We start from the raw sequence: 19,845 nt of genomic DNA, 5'->3' as shown, positions 1-19,845 counted from the left end.
TCTTACCTGACCCAAGGGGGTGGCAGCACAGAAGGACACATGTCCTGTCTCCAGAAGCCAAAGGATGCTTCCAAGCTCCCTTAAAAATCAAGCAGCTTCCTGCTTTCATCTGGGCTGTGATCTCCCTTGAAAAGTGTTTCCAGCAGATGCCTCAACTGTCATTTTGTTCAATGGTTTTTCACCTTCTCTCTCTTGTTCTAAATTTACTTTGAGATATGCTTCTCAGTGGCCTTTCTCTCATCTCAAGAGGGGACTTCCACCCACACTCCAGAGCTCTTTGCCGGGGAGCTCTGAAGAAGCCTTGGCAGAGCCTTCCCCTGGAGTTCGGAGGGATGGGGTGAAGTTCCTGCCGCAGAAGATTGCCCCAGGAAGAGCAGCACTGGCTTTGGCTTATACTTCTGGGTCCCAGTGGGAGAGAGAGGACAGGGGAGCTGCCATCTAGAAGAGTCCTCGCCTTACAGAAGTGAGTCCCAAAACACTTCTGAGTGCAGCCCACGTATGACAGGAAATGAAGAGTGCCTTGGGAAATGAATGCACCATGAGGGAGACACGTGCCTCTCTTTGCTAGCACCTCCGTGTTGACAGGACTTGAGTAAGTATACACCGGGATTCCCAAACAGTGGGTGAGTTTCTCCAGATGTTATTTCCAAATAGACAAGCAGAACCTATTGGAAGCAGGCAGGCTCCTACAAAGAGGCAGCAGATCTCAGCACACTCCAGTTGGAGTGCCACTCTCCGTCTGTATAAATTAAAACTCCAGATTCCTTCCCCCCACTCCAGCACTGGTGCCTCAGACTCCACTCCTACTACCTGTGCCAAACAGTCACACATGCTTAGTTGGTACATCAGAGTCCCACAACCAGATGGATGTGGTGCTGGTGAGTTCTGTAAGCAAGCACAGTTGCTCACAGGGTATTGAGCCACTGCAAAGTCACATGGGCAACAGCATAGCCTTTGAAGAGAGAGAGTGGGAAAGGGTCAGATGTTCTCCACAGAATGAATAGAAATGTAGGCAATGGGGGATGCCTGCCACAGCAGGTGATTTCACATCCCGGCTCATTGCAGCAAGAAAAATGAGGTGTGTGAGAGAGAGACTATGAATATTTGCTGCTCTCAACTTTGCTTAACAGTTGGAATGCTCCTGAACATTCCATACCACCATACCAAACGGTCAGAGCTTCACTGTGACAAGCATAGTGTAATATAAATATGAGAAGGAAAAAATCTGTATTGAGTTTAGATCCATGATAAATATTTATTAGCTAGTATTTGCAGACAGACAGCAGCATTCGTTTATTCGGTATATAACCAGCACAAGTCTCTGTATTAAACCCAGAGTAGCAGTATAAATAAGCAAAAATACACTAAAAACCAAACTATAAAAATGCAGTAAGTCCTATCTACAGTATTTATGTTAAAATTCCCCACCTTCTCTAGGAGAATTACAGTTAAAATGCAGGAACTACTCATTCTCTTGAGTCCACAACCACCTACTGCATTAGGCTATATCTTTGCGAATTTTGAGGGCTATAGCTAAAAATTTGGCAGAATTCAGTTTATACTGAGGATTAGGGTCGAAAAGTAGTTTTTGGCTTATTTTCTCGTCCACAAACCCATGAAGCCTCTTTAATAAGGGGTGAATAAACTTTACTGTCCTCATAGAACCTACAATGTAATAATACATATTCAATCGATTCTATATTCCCCGACCCACAAGGACAGAGCCAATCTATCAATGGCACCTTTTTGTACTGGCCTTCTGTTACTGCTGATGGAAAGATGTTACATCTGGCCATTGAATAGGCCCTACAATGTGATGGAATCTCTAGAAGTGATAAGTACACTGCTGGGGCTACGACATATTTTATTTTCTGTGGGGGCAGATGGCTAGGAACCCTTGCAATATCATTCTGCCTTTCTATGTCATGTATTCTTTGTTTGACTATAGCCTTAGCTTTTTCTGGTGGCAATATCTGCAGTGACTCAAATGAGAACCCCAGTAGGGAGATCTTGTGGCCTTAAGCCAAGATGAATACTGGCTTTCTTTAAGGATTAGAGCAGTAATGTCAGAGGAATTATCACATAGCCCCAGCCAAACATTCATAGCAGCGAGAGTTATCCTGGCCTCTAGTCTAATCAAACCTGTTTCTAGATGTAAACTGGCATTGGGGACACTGGTTAAGAAGCCGAATATAGCTCTTAAAATTTTCGATTGGATATTTTCCAATGGAGAAAAGCTCAAAGAAGGGGGGGCCCAATGTAACACCAAACATTAATTGCGGGATCGTTTTAGATTAGTATAATTTGAGGCCAGTGCGGACGAAACGTCCCCCTTTAGTCATGATGAATTTGACCATACTAAGTGTTGATTTACGTCCTCTATTAGCAATGTATTCGTGATGGTTCCTTTTCGCCCCTGTACATTGGAGCATAACCCCAAGATATTTGTAATTTAGTACTTTAGCCAGTATTTCATTATCCAGATATTTGGTAGGGCTAGAAGTATATTTGACTTCATTGACTCTCTTCCAAGTGGTCTGGCTCCAGAATGAAGCCAGAAAGTGGGGAAATTGATAAGTCCTCTTACTGATTAGAGACTCTTTACAGTGCAAGAATCCTGTAAACGGACATTTCTCACAATGGGGAGAAGCAGGGCTTTTTTTCTGAGAAAAGAGGTGGTGGAACTCAGGACCGCACAGTGACGTCACTTTGGGTCAGCTGGAACAAAGGGGGGAGTTTTTTAAAGTTTAAATTGTCCTTGGTGAAAATGGTCACATGGCTGGTGGCTCCACCCTCAATCTCCAGAGGGGAGTTTAGATTGCCCTCCGCGCCGCTGAGGACAATCTCAACTCCCCTCTGTCTGGAAATCAGGGGGCGGGGCCACCAGCCATGTGACCATTTTCAAGAGGTGCTGGGAATTCCGTTGCACCACGTTCCAGCTGGAAAAAAGTCCTGGGGAGAAGTCAGTGGTGCCTTTTCACAGGGATCAATACTGGGAGACTATACTATTTGTTCATGGATAATCTGGAACCAGGGCTGAGCAGTGAAGCATTGCAAACAATATTGAATTATTCAGGCTTGTGAGTAGCAAAGTGGATTGCACAGAGCACCAAAAAGATTTCTCCATATTGGATTAATAGATGGCAAATGGCAAATGTGGCAAAAGGTACGTGGATTGGATTTAAAAATCTGATCTTTAGATAGGCACTGATGGTGTCTGAGCTGGTGGTAAATGATCAGGAAAGAAATCTTGGAGTCATCTTGGCTGGTTTAATGAAGACTTCAATAAAATTCAATGAAGTGTCTAGCAGTGGTAGAAAAGGGACTATTAGAAAAGGGACTGAAAACAAGAGGGACGGTATCAGAATGTCCTTGAAGAGGTTTATGGTGCAGTCATATTGCAAATGCCCTGCTGTGTACAATTCCAGTAACCACATCTCAAGAAGGATATTGCAGCAGTGGAAACGGTGCAAAAAATGGCAACCAAAACGATCTTGAGGCTGGAGCAACTTTTCTAGCCTCTGTTGGCTCCTGAGGAAGTTCTTGTGGAATGAAACAAGCCGAATAACTTTGCCTGGCCGCTTGCAGGGCTGTTTGGGGGACCCCGTGGAGTTCCCCCTTTCATCCACCTTTTTCTACCTTTTTCTATTGATTGCTTATTACGCATTATTAGGTATTATTAGGATCATTTCCCCAAGTGTGTTTTTGTATCTTTCTACTGGAGCCGTGATTACTGGCTTCTGAGAAGGCTGTTTATGGGTCCTTTGGGCTGGGTGGAAAAGGGAGAAGTAACAGAGCTGAGGAGACCAGCCTGATCCCTCTGCTCCAAAAGGACATTCACATGAGGACGAGGTTCTCTGCCCATCTTGCCCCCTCCCCTTCATCTTGGCAGCGTGATTTCTTCTTCTTCTTCTTCTTCTTCTTCTTCTTCTTCTTCTTCTTCTTCTTCTTCTTCTTCTTCTTCTTCTTCTTCTTCTTCTTCTTCCCCACTTTCTGCTTTTACTCTTGAGTTTATCTGGAAAGACTACAGAGAAGGGGAAATGCTTGGCTGAAGTTGCCGGAGAAGTCTCCATTCTTCTAATGAAGACCAGGCTGCTTCTCTAATGATCGGATTGTAGAGCAGTGAAGGCAGAGGGGCTTAGCAGGGAAGTGGGAGAAGAGCAGCCAGCGGGTGTGGTTTTCTAAGCCTCTTGAACCTTCTGGGATTTTGACAATGCTGTGGAGTTTAATAACGGCCTTATCGGAATCCCACTCACTTCAGTGGGAATCTTGCCTGCCAGAGAATAATTCCAGCACGTGGCTTGCATGACAGGAATGCAAGCGAGGAGTCTTGCAGACTCCAAGACGGTGGTGTAAAGTCCTGCCTATATGTGAGTGGGGTGGGTTTGTGGTGGTGGTGGGGATTGCTAGGAAGGGGGGAAAGCAGTCTTGTGTAGCAGCCAGAACTAGGGGCATAAATTTCACGGGGGCACTATTCGCCCCCCCCCCGGCTGCCAAGTACAATCATGAAGCTGCGCAGGCTGTCAAGTTCAGCCAGTCCAATTTGTAGCAAGTTCTAAGGAGGCAGAGGGCTGCTTTTGTTGCTTTCTTTTTTAAAGACAAGAGGAGGGGGCCTTCAGTGGATAAGAGCCAGTTTGGTGTAGTGGTTAAGAGCACGGGACTCTAATCTGGAGAGCCGGGTTTGATTCCCCACTCCTCCACAAAGCCAGCTGGGTGACCTTGGGCGAGTCACAGTTCTCTTGAGCTCTCTTAGCCCCACCCACCTCACAGGGTGATTGTTGTGGGGTAATAATAACACTTTGTAAACCGCTCTGAGTGGGCATTAAGTTGTCCTGAAGGGCGGTATATAAATCGAATGTTATTATTATTATTATTATAATACTGCTGGTGAAAAGAAAGAGAGCGAGAGAACACGCACCTGGAGGGGAGGGGAGGGGAGGGGAGGGGAGATGGTGGAATCCACCTAGCAAACGGAAGGTTGCAGTGGTTGGACCAAAGAACGCATGTCCTGTAGCCTGCAACACAAACTCTGGTGTTAGTAATGGATTGAGACAATTATGGTTTGCATAGAGTAGTAAAAATTGCGGCATTACTGTGTCTTAGTGGGCCCTGCCTTAGACAAAGAAATGGTTCCATCTCCATTTTATCTTTAGAGGTGGGAGAGGTTGCCCAAAGGTGGCAAGGTTATTCTACTACCTAAACCAGCCTTTAAAATGAAGAAATACGTCCATTTTATATTTAGCCTGATGTGTTTTTGGAGGGGGAGACAAAAGTCTGTTGTCCAGATACTGAAAGTTGGGGTGGGGGATAAGCAAAGGTCTGGGGCCCAAATGCGGAAAGTTACACTGATTTTGGTATCCTGGGACCTGCTGTAGAGAAAAAGATATGGAAGGGATGGAAATATTTCTGACTTTAGCCATTTTTGTTTGTTTTTGTGCATTTGTATGGGAGGGAGAGATAAAAGCTGGTTCCCTAAATATGGAGACTAAAGTGATTCTATTGCTCTGGACCATACTTCAACCAAAAACACCGATCCCATATTTTCAGACTGAGAAGGTGCCTGAGAAGCCAGCATTGACTCTGGATTCTGAGACTGATGCGGAGATTCAATCTCATTTTGAGATTCATGTGGAGATTCATACGGAGTATCCACTATGTGAGCAGTGCAGTTATGTGGTGCAGGGACTAGAGTACTAGGCTCAAATCAAGAAGATACGAGTTCAAATTCCCATTCAGACGTGAAACTTATTGAATGATATTGGACCAATTTTTTCTCTCACGCTGGCCCACCTTGCAGGGTTTTTTGAGGACAGAGGAGGCAAAATATGCCTCTTAAGAGGAAAGGTTGCATTGAAATATAACTCATCGTCATTGTTTTTAATTACATTATTTATAGCCCTCCTTTCTCATAGAGACTCAAGGCAGATCACACAGTGTAAATTAATGCCATTAATAGGATGAGAGGAGACCCCCCTAAAAAGCACGTGATAGGACTAGTTCGTTTGGCATCCCTAAAGGCCTTTAGGTTGTGCCCAATGCTTCTCATATGTTATATCGTTGCAAGCCTCACAACAGCCGTGCAGGGGGAGTCTGAATACTCCTCTCCCTTATTGCAGGAGCAGGATGCTGAGAGCAGGTGGCTTGCCTAAATTCAGTGAAGGAATATGTGGCTGAAGGAATCTTTGGCCCAGAGCCTTCCTGATTCACAGTCCAGTTTGTAAGTGACTCTCACAGGAGCGGGACCCTTGCCCGGCTGCATCAGGCCGAGGTTCGGTTTGCAAGCGCTGCCAGCCAAGGGCCTTCAGGAAGCTGGGCACAAGGGAGCGGTTACTCATCTCCTCCCACTGGCAGGCAACGGAGGTAGGCTGCCTTGGAACATGGAAGGTCTATTTAGCAACTATAGATGTCAGCTATCCATAATGAGAGGTTCACCAGGGCCACTAAAGAATTTTCTTTAAGTGACTTGATGTGCAATTATTTTAAACGGTCACAAAACGGTCCCAGCACCGGAGGGAGTTTCTGGGAGTCCAGCGCGGCATCCCCAGCGGCCTGTCTGTGAGAGATCAGGGAGGGCACAACAACGCCCTTCATTAGACACCCAGCCGCGAATATTTTCCCCGCTCATGTGCACATAGTACCGTGGGTGCATGTACAACCGGCATGTGTGCGTGTACACTTGTTGGTAAGAAAGACTCAATGCAGGGTCCCCTATCCAGGGGCCAGATCCTGCATAAAAAGTGGGGTTTCTCACGAACGTGTGTTGAACGTAACACAAGAATTACGCACGCGTGGATGAAGGCACAAGCCGGCGCCCCCGTCCACGGCCCGTCCGTGCATCCCGTAACGTGGGGACAGTCCGCAGTGGAGCTCCGGGCGGGCCGGCGAGCGGCCGGGCTTGCAGGAGGGCGCGGGAGCGCCGCTGGCTCGGAGCGATGCCCTTATTTAGGCAGCCGAGGCGGAGCCACTCGGCTCGGGCCCCGCGTCCGCTCCACGACGCGCCAGCCGCCGCGCGGAGCTGCGGGCCGCCAGTCCGGCTGCTGCCCCGGGGCGATCCGGCCGGCCGGCTGGCCTGCGGCGCCCGGGCAGGGCTGGGCGAGGGCGCGCGGCGCTCTGCGCCCGAGGCTGGCGGGAGATGCCCGGGCGCGGGGCAGGAGCGCGGGGCGCCGGCCGCGCCTCGCCATGACCCCGCAGCAGAGGGCGGCCCTGCCCGCCGGCCCCGGCGACCAGCAGCGGCGCGGGCGGGCCCCGCAGTGGAGCCAGGCGAGTACGCGAGGGCGGCGCGCGAGGGCGGCGCACGGGGGCGGCGAGGAGCGGAGCGGGCGCGGGGCTGAGCGGGAGCCGGCCGGGAGCAGGGGGGGGGCGCTGCCTCGCCCGCGCCGGACTTGGAGGGCGCGGGAAGGGTCGCGGCGAGAGGCTGGCTGGTGCCGAAGCGCCCCGAGGGCCGTCGGGGCTCCTTCTGCCGCTCGCCGCTCTGCAGCCTCTCCGCAGAGTGTGGGGCCTTCTTGGCCGGGAGGAAGGGCCCGCGCGGGGCTCTTGTGTCCCACGCCCGGCTGCCCGCGCTAGCCCCGGGCTGCCTTGCCAGGCTGCGGGCCAGTGCTGCCGAGCAGTGACCCCTTCGGTCGGGGCCCTCCCAAGTCCCCGGAGGGATCGGGAGGGAATTGGCACAGCCTCGCCCGTCAGGACTGGCACCTCTTTCGAGAGCCAAAAGGCCCGGGGGAACGTGGAGGACGCGTTTCAGGGAAGCGCAGGCGACGAACGCCGGGCGGGCTGGGCGAAGGGGCGGCGGGGTCGGAGCAGAATCTCGGGCAGTTGGAGAAACGCTGCAGAGCCGTTGCCTGGGGGTCGGGGCCACTTTTGGCAGCCCGGTTAACTGCTCACATCGCTCGCTCGCTCCCTCTCCCCGGCCTTCCTGCACCGAAGCCCTCAGAAAGTCCCCTCTGCCGCCCCTTTGTGCTCTCCGCAGTTCAGGGAAGCCAGGGGCAAAACTCCCCTTGGCGGGAAGGGACGAGCGTCTGCCCTCCGGCCTGCACTTTCAGTTGTTGACAAAATGTATACCCGGCCTTGCTTCCCGCTTCAAAGGCACCCAGGTGGCTAATGGGGCGAAAGCTCATTTTAAAACCATTCAAACCTCCCAAGAAAACCACCATTAAAACAATTAAAACCAGAGCTGAAATGCATACAGAACCAAACAATGAAGAACATTGGGCAGGAAGGAGGGACTCTCTGAGGGAAAGGCAAATGAACCAGAAAAGTCTTTGCCCACTTGCAGAGGAGGGCAAGGGAAGGGGGCGGGCGAATCTCCCTGGGGAGGGAGCTCCCCAGTGCCAGGACCAAGGCAGCCCTCTCACCAGTTGCCACCTACCTAATCTCGGAGGGCGAGTGGGGGGGGGCACTGAAGCAGGGCCCCTGGAGAGGACCACAGTGGTTGGGTAGGTTCATAAGGGAGTGGGCAGTCCTTCAGGTATGTTGGTCCCAAACCATATAGGGCTTTCAATGTCAGCACCAGCAGCTTGAATTGTGCCAGGAAACAAATTATGAACCAGTGTCGATGGACTGGCTCACTGGAGTGATACAGTCCCTGCAGCCCAATCCAGACAACACCCTGGCGGCAGCATCCATGCTTGGAATGAGGGTGGAAGGGCAAGTAATGCTAACTATGGCTATTGGGGGATGGGGGAAGGAGAGTGGAGCCCTGTCCCCTGTAGGCATGTGTGTCCGTGGGCATTTAACATCAAGACTTTGGGGGGAGGTGACTGAAATCGGAAGGATTTTAGTGCATTGACATGCGCTTTGTGCCCTGCCAGCGGCGGCACTGTCCACACACGTGGGAAACCTGTAAAAAGCAGGGGTCTCTGTACATGTTTAGCGGAGGCCAGAGGTGGAACTTGCTACACATCTCTACAGTGAATTAGCAGTAGACATTGCTTTTGTGTGGCTTGACTTCAGGAGTTTGCCCGCTGTGGCCGTCTGACTTTGAATGCGCAGCTCTGAGAGCAGGAAGAGTTTCAGGATTGCGTTTAACAGGGTGTGTTACAGTCCAGCAGTTTCTCCGAGGAGGAGAGCACAGTCCTGAAGACTGGTCTTGAGGGTATGCCCCTCTGATTCCACGGGGGCCTCATTTTCCTACAGTCCGTCCCTCTTTCTCTTTGTTGGCTTGTGAACGAAACCATGACACATTTATATATCTTTAAATAGGCTGCCTCTTTTTCCAGCTCCTGGAGAACTTTTGCCTGCTCTTCTGCTGAGCCTCTGTTAGGAAGAGAAGTGGCTGCCCCAGAGACATGTTCTTTGCAGGGCCAGTGTAGCTGCATCTTTATTAGCAACTTCAGCAGATGATAACAACAACAGCAGCAACGTTCAGTGTATAGACCTCCTTTCAGCACAACTTAATGCCACGCTGAGAGCAGTTTACAAAGGGTGTTATTATGCTATTAATATATTAATGTCATGCTGTCAAACATTTCTCTTCATGATTTCTGCACAGCAAATGGCTATTAGGGGGCCCAAAGAAAGCCAGCTTTTCCAGGTCATGTGACAACCTCCCCTTTTTTCTAGGACTGACAAGAAACCACACTCTATCCTGTTGCCATTGGCAGTGGCTGCTGCTACTCCTGTGGTGGCGACAGGGGTGGGGTGGAGGTGTGGCAGAGATGCTGCTGCCTCAAGTAGCAAAAGACCTTTCGCTTTCCCTGTGGACTTCCAGCAGGACTTTCCCTCGGGCAAGGCGGGTGGCCTCTTTCCATCTCCCGAGGGACCCTTCGTTTGTGATGGAGTGCAAGGTCTGGCTTCTCTGTTGTTCTCAGCCAGCTCCCGGCTTCATAAACCCAAGACATCTTTGTACCTTCCTAATGTTCTCAAGGGTTTGGCGGTGTCCCACTGGGCCCCGCCTTCAGAAATACCTCTCAGGCTAGAGTTACCAGTTAGCAGACCCCTGCTCCCGCTTGTCATAAAGATATTAGCTGGTGACAGCTACATGCCATGCTGCCAAATGTCACGTTCGCTGGTGGTGACAGCGGTGTCTTCCTGGCATTAAAGGGTGTGTGAACAAGCCAAGCCGCCAGCCTTGGTGTCAAAATGCTCTCTTGGTAGGCCAGAAGCAAAATAGGGCAGTTGGACTTTGTACCATTGGCGCTTGTGCTGAGGACCATGTTGCTTTTCTCAAGCTTGCATCTCTCAAAACCCTTTCTCAATAAAAATGTTTCTACAGCGTTTTCAAAGCACATCCTTCATTTGTTGTAATCTATATAATAGCTCTGTAAAGCAGGCCCCTGTTACAGTAGCCACATTGCAGATGCTGAGAGTGAGAGGTTAGCCTTGTGCCACCTAGTGGGTTTGTGGCAGAGGGGAGTGCTGTGTCTTGACTGTTACCATGTGAGAGTGGCCTGCCCGGTTGGAAGCATACAAGGGGCTTATCCTCCTTAGCACCCCCCTCCCCCCATTCTGTATCCAGAGATGCTCCAGCCCTGCTGTCCTCCCTGCCCCCCCCCCCCCAGCATGAGAAGTCTCCTTCCTGCTTGGTCCCTAAGAGCACGCTCTCCCTTCTGGAACAACCACACTGTGTCAGTTCATGCATGTCCATCCATATGCATCGGACATAACGCCATACGTCAGGAGCAGTAGAATAAGAGTACTCAGCCCTCTTGGAGCCCTCCATTAAGTGTGTTACACGTTTAAGTGGGAGAGCAAAACTGTGATGAAGAACAGAAAGGGCATTTACCAAGATGGGACTAACAGCTTTATCCTAGAAAGGCATCCAGCGGCGTCACAGTAGGTGTGCATAGAATTTCAACAATAGGACAAGGGGAAAGGGATTTAAGAGCAGTGTGCTCACGTCTCAGATGGACAGTCACTGTGTGAAGTAGGAGAGAGTGGCTGCTAGCTTTTTGCACAGAAAACGACAGTAAACAAATATAGGCACAAATATTGATTAAAATATTTAATAGTTATTAAAATAGACAGTGCTGCATGCTAAAATTTCCCATGCCTGCTTAACTCCTCTTATAAGAGTGGTGTAATGTCTCTGGGGAATGCCCAGATATGGGCAATGTACCCTGGTTCATGCTTGCACATGGGTGCAAAGTTGCCATGGAGCTCCCAGTCCAGCAAATAGACGGAATGGAATGGAATGGAATGGAGTGGAATGGAATGGAATGGAATGGAATGGAATGGAATGGAAGCCTTCTTTGGGGAGGCCCACCCTGTGGGATTTTTTGCCCTCCCCGAAGGATGTGTATGAATGGAGGAGAGGGTCATGAGAATTGTGTCTCAATTGAGCAATCAAACATCTGTGGGGGTGGGAGGTGCAGAACAATAAGGCTGCAGCGGGAAGGGGAGCAGAGGGGGTGCTCGCTGCTCCTGCCCACATCGTTGCAGTGCCACCCTATCTGAATGTTTGGATTCAGCTCTGCTCAGTGAACACCGGTGAGTAACACTAATTTTATTCCCACATACAAAGTTTTTGGTCCGGCATACCTACGGGACCACCTCCCTCCCTATGTCCCTCCACAGCAGCTTTGCTCATCCGAACAGGGTCTCTTGCAGGTGCCGGCCTGTACATGGGCGAAATCAACAGCAGCCCACACACGGGGTTTCTCTGTGGGGGCCCCTACCCTGTGGAATGGCCTGCCTGAGGAGGCCAGGAGAGCTCCCACTCTCCTAGCTTTCCGCAAACGATGCAAAACCGAATTATTCAAAAAGACTTTTTACTTAGATAGGAGGGCTGTATTGTAGGGAGAGGGTCTCAGATGCTTCACTAATGAGTTAGGGACCATAGACTTCATCACTATGTTGCCTTACTTCCTATCTGTTGCTTTAAGTATGTGCTCCAAGTATGATCCTGCTGGGTAGTTCTGTGTTGTCAGTCCTAGAATTACTTGTGCTCTGTTTCAGCATTTCTTCAACTCTGTATTGGATTCCTGCTAATGCTACGACTTTGTAAACTTGTATTCATTTACTCTATGACGTTACCCTATGTCCTTCATATTGACTGTACTAATCTCGCACTGTGTAATCCTCCTTGAGTCTCAGAAAGGCGGACTATAAATGACATAAATAAAAAATAAATAACCATCTTTATCTGATTTTCAAAGCAGTTTGCAGCAGGTAAAGCACACAACTGATTCAACAAATAAAAGCATAGTCTTACAAATATCAACAAGAAGAGGGAAGATATGTCCAGCATTACAGACAGTTCCCACTAGAAGATTTTCCTGAATGGGGAAGTCTCTCAAAGCCTGCAGGGGGAGGCTCAGCCCGTCTTCCCGGACAAGCAAGTGGAGTGTAGAGATCTGGAGCGCAGTTGACCAGGCAGGTCTCCCAAGCAAGCCTAGCTGAAGCGAATAGGAGACCCACGTGGTCACAGGAACAGCACGTATGTGTTGGAGTGCCTATGGAGCTCCAAACCGGGGTGTGTGCCCGTGCCCGGGTGCAGTTCTGCTGTGCCAAATAACAGCTCGTCTGCAGCGGCCATTGATTCCGATGAGGCAGGGTCTTGTGATGACGGCGATGATCGCAGCCTCGGTGAAACCAAACGGGACTCAACCAAAATTTGAAACAACTGAAGACTTTGGCAGGTAGATGGCTGAACAGCTCTTTCGAGGCTGAGAAGAGCATTTTAAGAAATGGGGAGCTGAATAGGAAAAGAGTCCATCAGTGAGAGAAACGTCAGGCATATTCTGTGGCATTCTGTTTAAACGTAGCTTGACAAAAATGCCCACTTCTTAGCGGCCTGGGAGAATTTATACTTTCGCAGTGAAACAGTCTGGAGACAGACAAGGCTGAAAGCAGTCAAGGTGCCAGTTGCCAGTAACGGTGTGTAGCCTCCTTCTTTCCCCGATAAACTGTTGGATAAGTATGCAGGTTTTCAAATTTGTTTCAAAACCTGCAAAACCTGTTTGGCTAGAGGCAGCGAGGGGACAGAAAATATATTTGTACACCATGGGAAGCAAAGCCGCTATCAAGCAACTTTGGATTGCCTTAAAGACCCCAGGCCTGTCTCCTAATAGGAATGAATGCAACATGTTTTCAATCAGACTCCTTCCTTTTCAACTTGTGTGCTCACAAAGTAGACCTTTTCCACATGGGGCCCCTTTAAGGGAAGCATCACCGTTGGCTGCCAGTGGTTTTTCTGCTGCTTGGGATGGTTTATTTATATACAAACTGGGCGTTGTTATTAGAAACGGCCAAAGAAACTGCTAAATGAAGTTTCTTGTTTACGAGCGGGCAAAGGGTCCAAGCCGTTCACTCCGTTCCGTATTTTGAGATGAACCAATGAACGTCCACCCTGCTTGAGGCATAGGACTGCCTTGCACATTTCAGTTTGTAAGGGGGATTCCCAGTTCTCCCGTAGTGCCCCTGTGTGAGTGCAAGCCCTGCCACGTCAGTTGCAGCCCAGTGTGTCACCCCGGTTATCCCAGGGGAGACGATCTCTCTGCATATTTGGCTACCACTGCAGAGGACAGAGGAAGTCACACCACAGGATGTTGCATTTATAAGAGAGGGAGCTGTGCGGAGATTCTGTCTTCTGCAGCATCCCCATAGTATACGTAAAGTGGAGTTCCGGCATTAAGCTCACTCTGAGGGCAAACAAAATAGAATGTGTTTAGATTGATATATAAACTATTATTAATAGGAATAAGATGGTTGGAGATTTAAGTTAGACATTAAGAGCGCTGCTGGATCAGCCCCAGGAGCCACTTAGTTGGCCATCTCATTTCCCAAAGGGGCCAGTCAAGTGCTTCTGGAAAGCATGCTGTGCGGGCAGGAAGGAATGCTTCTGGTCTTCAGAAGTACCCTTCCCCTGACTGTGGCGGTCTCATTAATTACGGCAAATGGCATTGGTGGAGACTGCCGTCAAGTCACAGCTGGCTTACGGCAACCCCTAGTGGGGGTTTCATGGCAAGAGACTGACAGAGGTGGATTGCCATGGCCTGCCTCTGCAACCCTGGTTTTCCTTGGAGGTCTCCCATCCAATCGCTAACCAAGCATAGTTTCCAAAATCTGATGAAATGGGGCATGCCCAGATTGGGCTGTCCAGGTCCGGGCAAATAGCTGTTGATAAATCCATGAACGTGTCTGATCTTCTTTTGAAGCTATATAAGTTAGTGTTCATTGCCCCTCCTTGTGGCAGTGAGTTCCATAAGAAATGCTTTCTATTGTCAGTCCTGAGTCTGCTGCCAGTCGCTTGCCTTGATAAACCCGAATTCTCGTGTTATGAGAGTCAGGGGTAAAAATTTCTCCCCATTCTCTTTCCTTTCAGACATTTTGTTCTTAATTTTGGCCACTGCAGCTTAGCGTCCCTACATCAATTACACCCAGACGGACTGCCACAGCGACATTTTCAACCCTGAAATAGCCTCATGAATGTAAAATTGGCTTTCTACCCCCGCATATTTTGAACTCCTTGTAGGGAACAAATACGCTGTTCGGATATTACTGTTTAAACGGTCTGAAACAGTTTCCAGATTTGAAGCCCACAATAACTGGATCTTCCAAAATCAGGCAGGGTTGGGGTCATAGTCAGTGGAAACAGACAAAATCTGAAAGAAAACAATGATTTTTGGTTATTTGCTGACTTTTTGGGAGAGGGGTGATTTGTGTTCTTGTTATAGGCTTAGAGCTGCCTGTAGCATTTACCAAAAGGGGGTAAAAAAGGAGAGGAGGAGGGAGAGGGAGAAGAAGGGAGTCTTGTGGGGGGGGGGAGGGGAGACGTTTTTAGCTTGAGCAAAATTCCCATGAAACGGATGAACAATTTGCTGGAGACCTTAACTAAGATCTTTTTCTTGGTTTGCCCTGGATCTTTTGCCAATGCCATATTTATTGTCATTAATGGAGAAAGTGATCTTTGATGAACATCAAATGAATAATCAAATAACTTATTTGCCCCCTTGTTTTCATAACACAGCACAAGAGGGCAAATGCTCAGCCATCTCTGGAACAAAGTGAGGGGATTTTGCAAGGATTTCAACTTTGCAAGGATTGGTTGGTACCCAAGAGAAACTGTCCTATGGAACGAGGATGCAGGAACCTCAACAGGAAACCTGTATCTGTGGTCGGTGTTGGTGGCCCTCGGGGGCTAAGCTTCTGGTTGCCTGCCTCGCTTAGGATTGTAATGAAGGGGGAGGTTGTCCTAGATTGGGCAGGCCACAATCTATGGCTGCTGGGCTTGGTGGTTTGGTGGGTCCTAAGTTGTAGAAGTGGTGAATGTATGCTTTGGAAACATACACCATGTCTTTCGGCTGATCTTGTGCTTATGTAAATATTGAGTACTGGGCCCCCAAATGTCAGAAGAAAATATTTGAGCCTGCAGCTAAGTATGGTATCAGTAGAATTTTCCTCAGTGTTTTCCACTGTCCATTTGCTGAGTTTTTAATGTTGCATTATAGACAGGGAGGAGCTCAGGAACTGACGTGCAGGAAAAGACGGGTAGTCTAGTCTTGGATTTTGTCTCCAGTGCTGAAGGCATCGTTTGCTTTTCACATTGGTCTGTTCAGTTAAAAACCAACCTCGGTCTTACATGGGAAAGTTTATTTTGTTTTGATGGTCAAACAGTCATTTAGCCAATTGTCAGATCTAACGAAAGAATTTTTCCTCATTGCTCTGGGTTTTTATGTATCAGCCAGGTTAAATGAAGAGTGTTTATTTTGGCATTTCTGCCCTCCTTTCTTAGCTTACCGGGCTCTTAAAGCAGGTTGTCATATAGAAGAAACCATGAAATATAATAAACCCATAAAATCCCTTTGCACTGTAAATAAATGTAATTACAAGTTGCAAGAAATTTTATGCATTCGTTGAAGAGCACCGGAGGGGGAGAGACAGTAGTGATGGTGGGGGAGTGACCTCTTTCACATGTGATATCCATAGCAATGTGGATGGATGAAGAAAAGAAAAAGTATACCATGGCTGGTCACAACTGTTTTCCGCAGTGTCGTTAGTGCAGTGGTGATGTTAACAGCCTGAATTGTGAGCATGATCCTTCCTGGCTCCAACCTCAGCCCAGCTGTGAGTTCATCCAGCTAAATTTCTTTCGGCTTCAGCCTTCTCATCTGTCATGTCTAGCTCTACCACGCAGGGCTGTTAGTAGCATTACAGCAGTGTATAGGAAGCTATTGGAGCCCTTTAGGGAACCTGTGAAGAGTTATTGGTGAGAGTTCAAAATCAGAACACTTCCCTTTCCTTGGAGTGGAATTTGGGCACGTTCCTCCTCTGGTCGCCCCTCCCCTCCCTTGCTGCTGCCCCTTCACTCTCTGAGGTGGCATTTGCTTCCTGGGGTGGGCAGGTGAGTCGGGGAAGGCTCTCTTTCACTGCCCGTGAGCTGCGAGCCGTCCCCACACCCACCTCCCACTCACACCTCATTGGATGCAACAGAGCCAATTGGAGTTGTGCCGTCGTCTGATGATGCTTATGGAGCGTAAAGGGATTAATGTTCTGCTGGAATGAAAACCAGATGCAGAAAGTTGCCTGGCAGAGACCTCTTTTTTACTGCCAAACTGCAAATGGCATGATTTGAATCTGCATGAAAAACTGCCCATCTAGAACCCTGACTGTGTCTCCTAGGAGGAGCTCAAATGCACAAGGCCCCAAATGCCTGCAGCCGAGTCCTCTGTCTGTGGATGAAGTTCATTCCATGCATGGCTTTTGGGGGAGGGGCCGTGGGACAGGCAGTAGAATGAGCAGATAAGCAGAAGCCGGCAGAGCCCGGAAGAGCAACATTTGGCCAGTGCAGTTCGTCATAAAGGGGACAGAAAAGATGTGCCTGGTGGAATGAGCCAGTGTGGTGCACTAGGATGTGGGGGATCCGATTCAGATCCCTGCTCTGCCGCGGAAGCCCCCAGTCACACACTCTCAGCCCTAAACCACCTCATGGGGTGGTTGTGAGGGGGAAATGAAGGAGAGGAAAATTAGGTAAGCTGTTCAGGGTTCCTATTAGGTAGAAGGGTGAGGTATATAAAAAAAGAATGCCCTCTGTGAGGCAATGATGAAAAGAACAGGGGTCTTGCCTTCCATAATACACAGACGCCTTGGCGATCCAGGCCTTCCCTGAAGCAGCCCTCTCGGCACCCTAAACTAGCGCGTTTCAGTAGCAGTAATAGTGATAATTATTTATATGATGGAGGTAATTTACGGTTAAAAAGAGCCCTGCTGGAAGGTTTACTTTTGTCAGAATGGAAACTTGGAGTGAGAAATGGAAGGGGAGGGCATTTAAAAACTGCAGAAAAGATGGTGGGGGGAAATCACTCAGGGAAAGCTTGATGAAAGATGTTTTTAAAAGTTGCACAATAAGCATCAGAATAAATGTTGGCAGAAAATTGAAAAGATAATGACTGATGACATATCCACCAGAAAGCAGAAGTAGTTTAAGAAGGAGTCCTGTTTGAGTTTTGGAGGGAAGATTCAGCTGAAGAAGAGACGAAAGAGGAGGAAGAAATCAAAGCAGTGATGGAGAGACGGAGTTTCACAGTGCTAAGGAGGGAGCCAGTACAGCTCACAAACGGGGGGACGAGATGAGGGAAGGGAGGGATTCTCTGCAGAATTCATTCAGTCATTCATTTTTATATTCCACTCATGGCTTTAAAAAATCTTCAGGATATACAGGAATATAAAATCAAGAAAAGACACAATTTTACATCAGTATTCGTTTCATATTTAAATTGATAACAAAGAGTGACAGAATTGTCGTAATAAAATATTCAATTAGAAGCTCAATAAAATCTGGATACAAATATTTTTAGCTTGCTGTTAGCTTACGGGAATCAAGCGGGCTTTGTTTGTTTTCTGAAGACCAGAATTGGATGGTACAGCTGAAGTGTGTTAGAGAAGGAATTCCATAAAAAGGATCCCCTCAGGGCCAGCTGTTCCTGCGTCCCCACCCCAGTGTGGTCTTCAGGCACAGCAGGCTCATGCAAGAGAAAGCGTTCCCTAAAGGCCCCAGAACTCCTTTGCTGTTGGCGGTGGGATTGCAGTTCCTCCTCACCCACGTCTCGATGCACGCGAGAATTCTGATGGCCCACCTAGCCTTCCTTTCTTCTTTTTGAAAGTGGTAGCTGGCTGTGGGAAAGGTGGTGCTAGCAGGAAGAAAACAGACTGCTGTAAAGGCTCCAAGAATGTGCTAAATTCTTTCATCCCTCAGGTTTGGCTGCTGTACGAAAAGGGTTATTTTGCCAAAATCTCAATCCAGTTAACTTTTTGTTTACTTTCTTAAAAACACCTTGTTTCACAATTTATGTTGGCCTGAATATGAATTTTTATGCACTAACATACAGTTCGTCCTCTCAACCTCTCTCTTTCTCTTTCATGCACACCCCTTTAAAAATCATTGGATTTTCCTCAGCTGTATTCATTATACGTTTACACCTTCTTTGGACATGTGCTGTAGTAAAATTATGTCACATTGTAAGAAAACAGCAATAACTGCATTGAGGTGAAACAGCATTTCTCCAAGAATTATGTTCTGGGATGCCAGATATTCTCCAGATATTTCTTGGATGCTCAAATGTTTAGTGAATATTCTCTGATTTCTGTGTTTGGCATCTCATGGTATTTGATTTCAGTACCAGCTGTTGATATTTGAGCATCAACATATAATGGTACACATTGGAAAGTGCTGAGGACCAGGCAAGGCATGGTATCTTGCACGGTTTTCTGGTGGGCATGAAATGGCAGTTAGTATTTAATAACTCATGTGTATTGGTTCAGACAATACATAATAGCATGAAATATTAGTTTTTGACAGCCGTGAAACTCACTAGGTGGTCTGAAAGAAGACTTTGTGTTCCCTCGGTGCATTGTGCTGCGCAGTGTCACAGGCTGGCTTAGGAGAGAAGGCATTTGCCAATAATAGCAGTAGCCTTTGCACCTTCCAACTTGATTCCTTTTTTCCAAATGGGATGATATTTCATTCCAGTGGGACTTCTTGAGAAACTATTCAGAGGACCCACACCCTTGGGCTGAACTTTAAGGGAGAGAAGGCTTGGATTTTTTATACAGCAGAACCTCAGCCAGTTCTCACAGGGCCTTTCCACCACTTCTGATCAGAGGCTAAGCACTCTAGTTCAGTATCCATCCTCTTGGTAATCTGGAACTGTTTCTGAGGAAAGAGTGGCTGAGCGCAGGTCTCTAGATCCCAGAAATGGCCTGTGACTGGGTGCAGTGGCTGGCAAACTGTTTAATGAAAAGATACCTCTAGAAGAAATGGGTTTCAGGTTGTTAATACAGGGACTCCTGGGGTGGTTCTGTACCAGTTCAGTGGAATGCAATAACCCGTCATACATAAAGCTATTGTGGTGGCTCCAGCCAAAGTAGCTCCCAGTCCACAGATCTTTCATTCCTTCCCTATTACATCTTGATCTTCCAAAGAGCTTTGATTGTTTTGCTTTTGCGCAGAATTGGGGCCATTTCTGTTTCTGTCACCAAGCAGTCCTCTGGTGTTATGTATGTTATGAGTCCTGCTGGCTCAAGAGAGGAGAAAATTCAGCAGCGGCTCTGAAGCTGTCACTATAGTATGGGCTCCATTTGATACATCTCTGAGGTAAAGTCAGCCTGGCACTGCTGTGTGCACATAAGAAAAGCCCTGTTGGATCAGCCCAGTGGCCCATCTGGTCCTGCGCCATTCCCCTGAAGTTGCCTCTTGGCCCTCTGAATGCGGAAGCTCCCTATAGTCACCATGGCTAATAGCAGGGCTTTTTTTTCAGCAGGAACGCAGTGGAATGGAGTTCCGGCACCTCTTGAAAATGGTCACATGGCTGGTGGCCCCGCCCCCTGATCTCCAGACACAGGGGAGTTGAGATGGCCCTGCGTGCTGCTGAGCGCAACCCACTGAGTTCCACCACCTCTTTTGCCAGAAAAAAA

The 19,845-nt window shown here is 48.3% G+C and overlaps 1 protein-coding gene across 2 annotated transcripts in view; it reads left to right on the top strand.

Annotated features, from left to right (window-relative positions):
- Positions 1-7,014: 7,014 nt before the first annotated feature.
- The window catches only part of LOC129341100 (rho GTPase-activating protein 20-like), a 71,060-nt gene continuing 58,229 nt past the window's right edge, over positions 7,015-19,845 (top strand). The window contains exon 1 of one of the 2 annotated variants that reach the window (XM_054996052.1): positions 7,015-7,260. In XM_054996052.1, the coding sequence (XP_054852027.1) occupies positions 7,180-7,260 (81 nt within the window). In that variant the 5' untranslated portion in view covers positions 7,015-7,179. Of the gene's footprint in view, positions 7,265-19,845 lie in introns of both variants that reach the window. The other variant, XM_054996053.1, reaches the window with a different exon arrangement.

This window comes from Eublepharis macularius, chromosome 13 (assembly GCF_028583425.1).
Source record: "Eublepharis macularius isolate TG4126 chromosome 13, MPM_Emac_v1.0, whole genome shotgun sequence".
NCBI lineage: Eukaryota > Metazoa > Chordata > Lepidosauria > Squamata > Eublepharidae > Eublepharis > Eublepharis macularius.
Note: the sequence above shows the minus strand (reverse complement) of the source record. Positions and strands in the feature narration are given on the sequence as shown.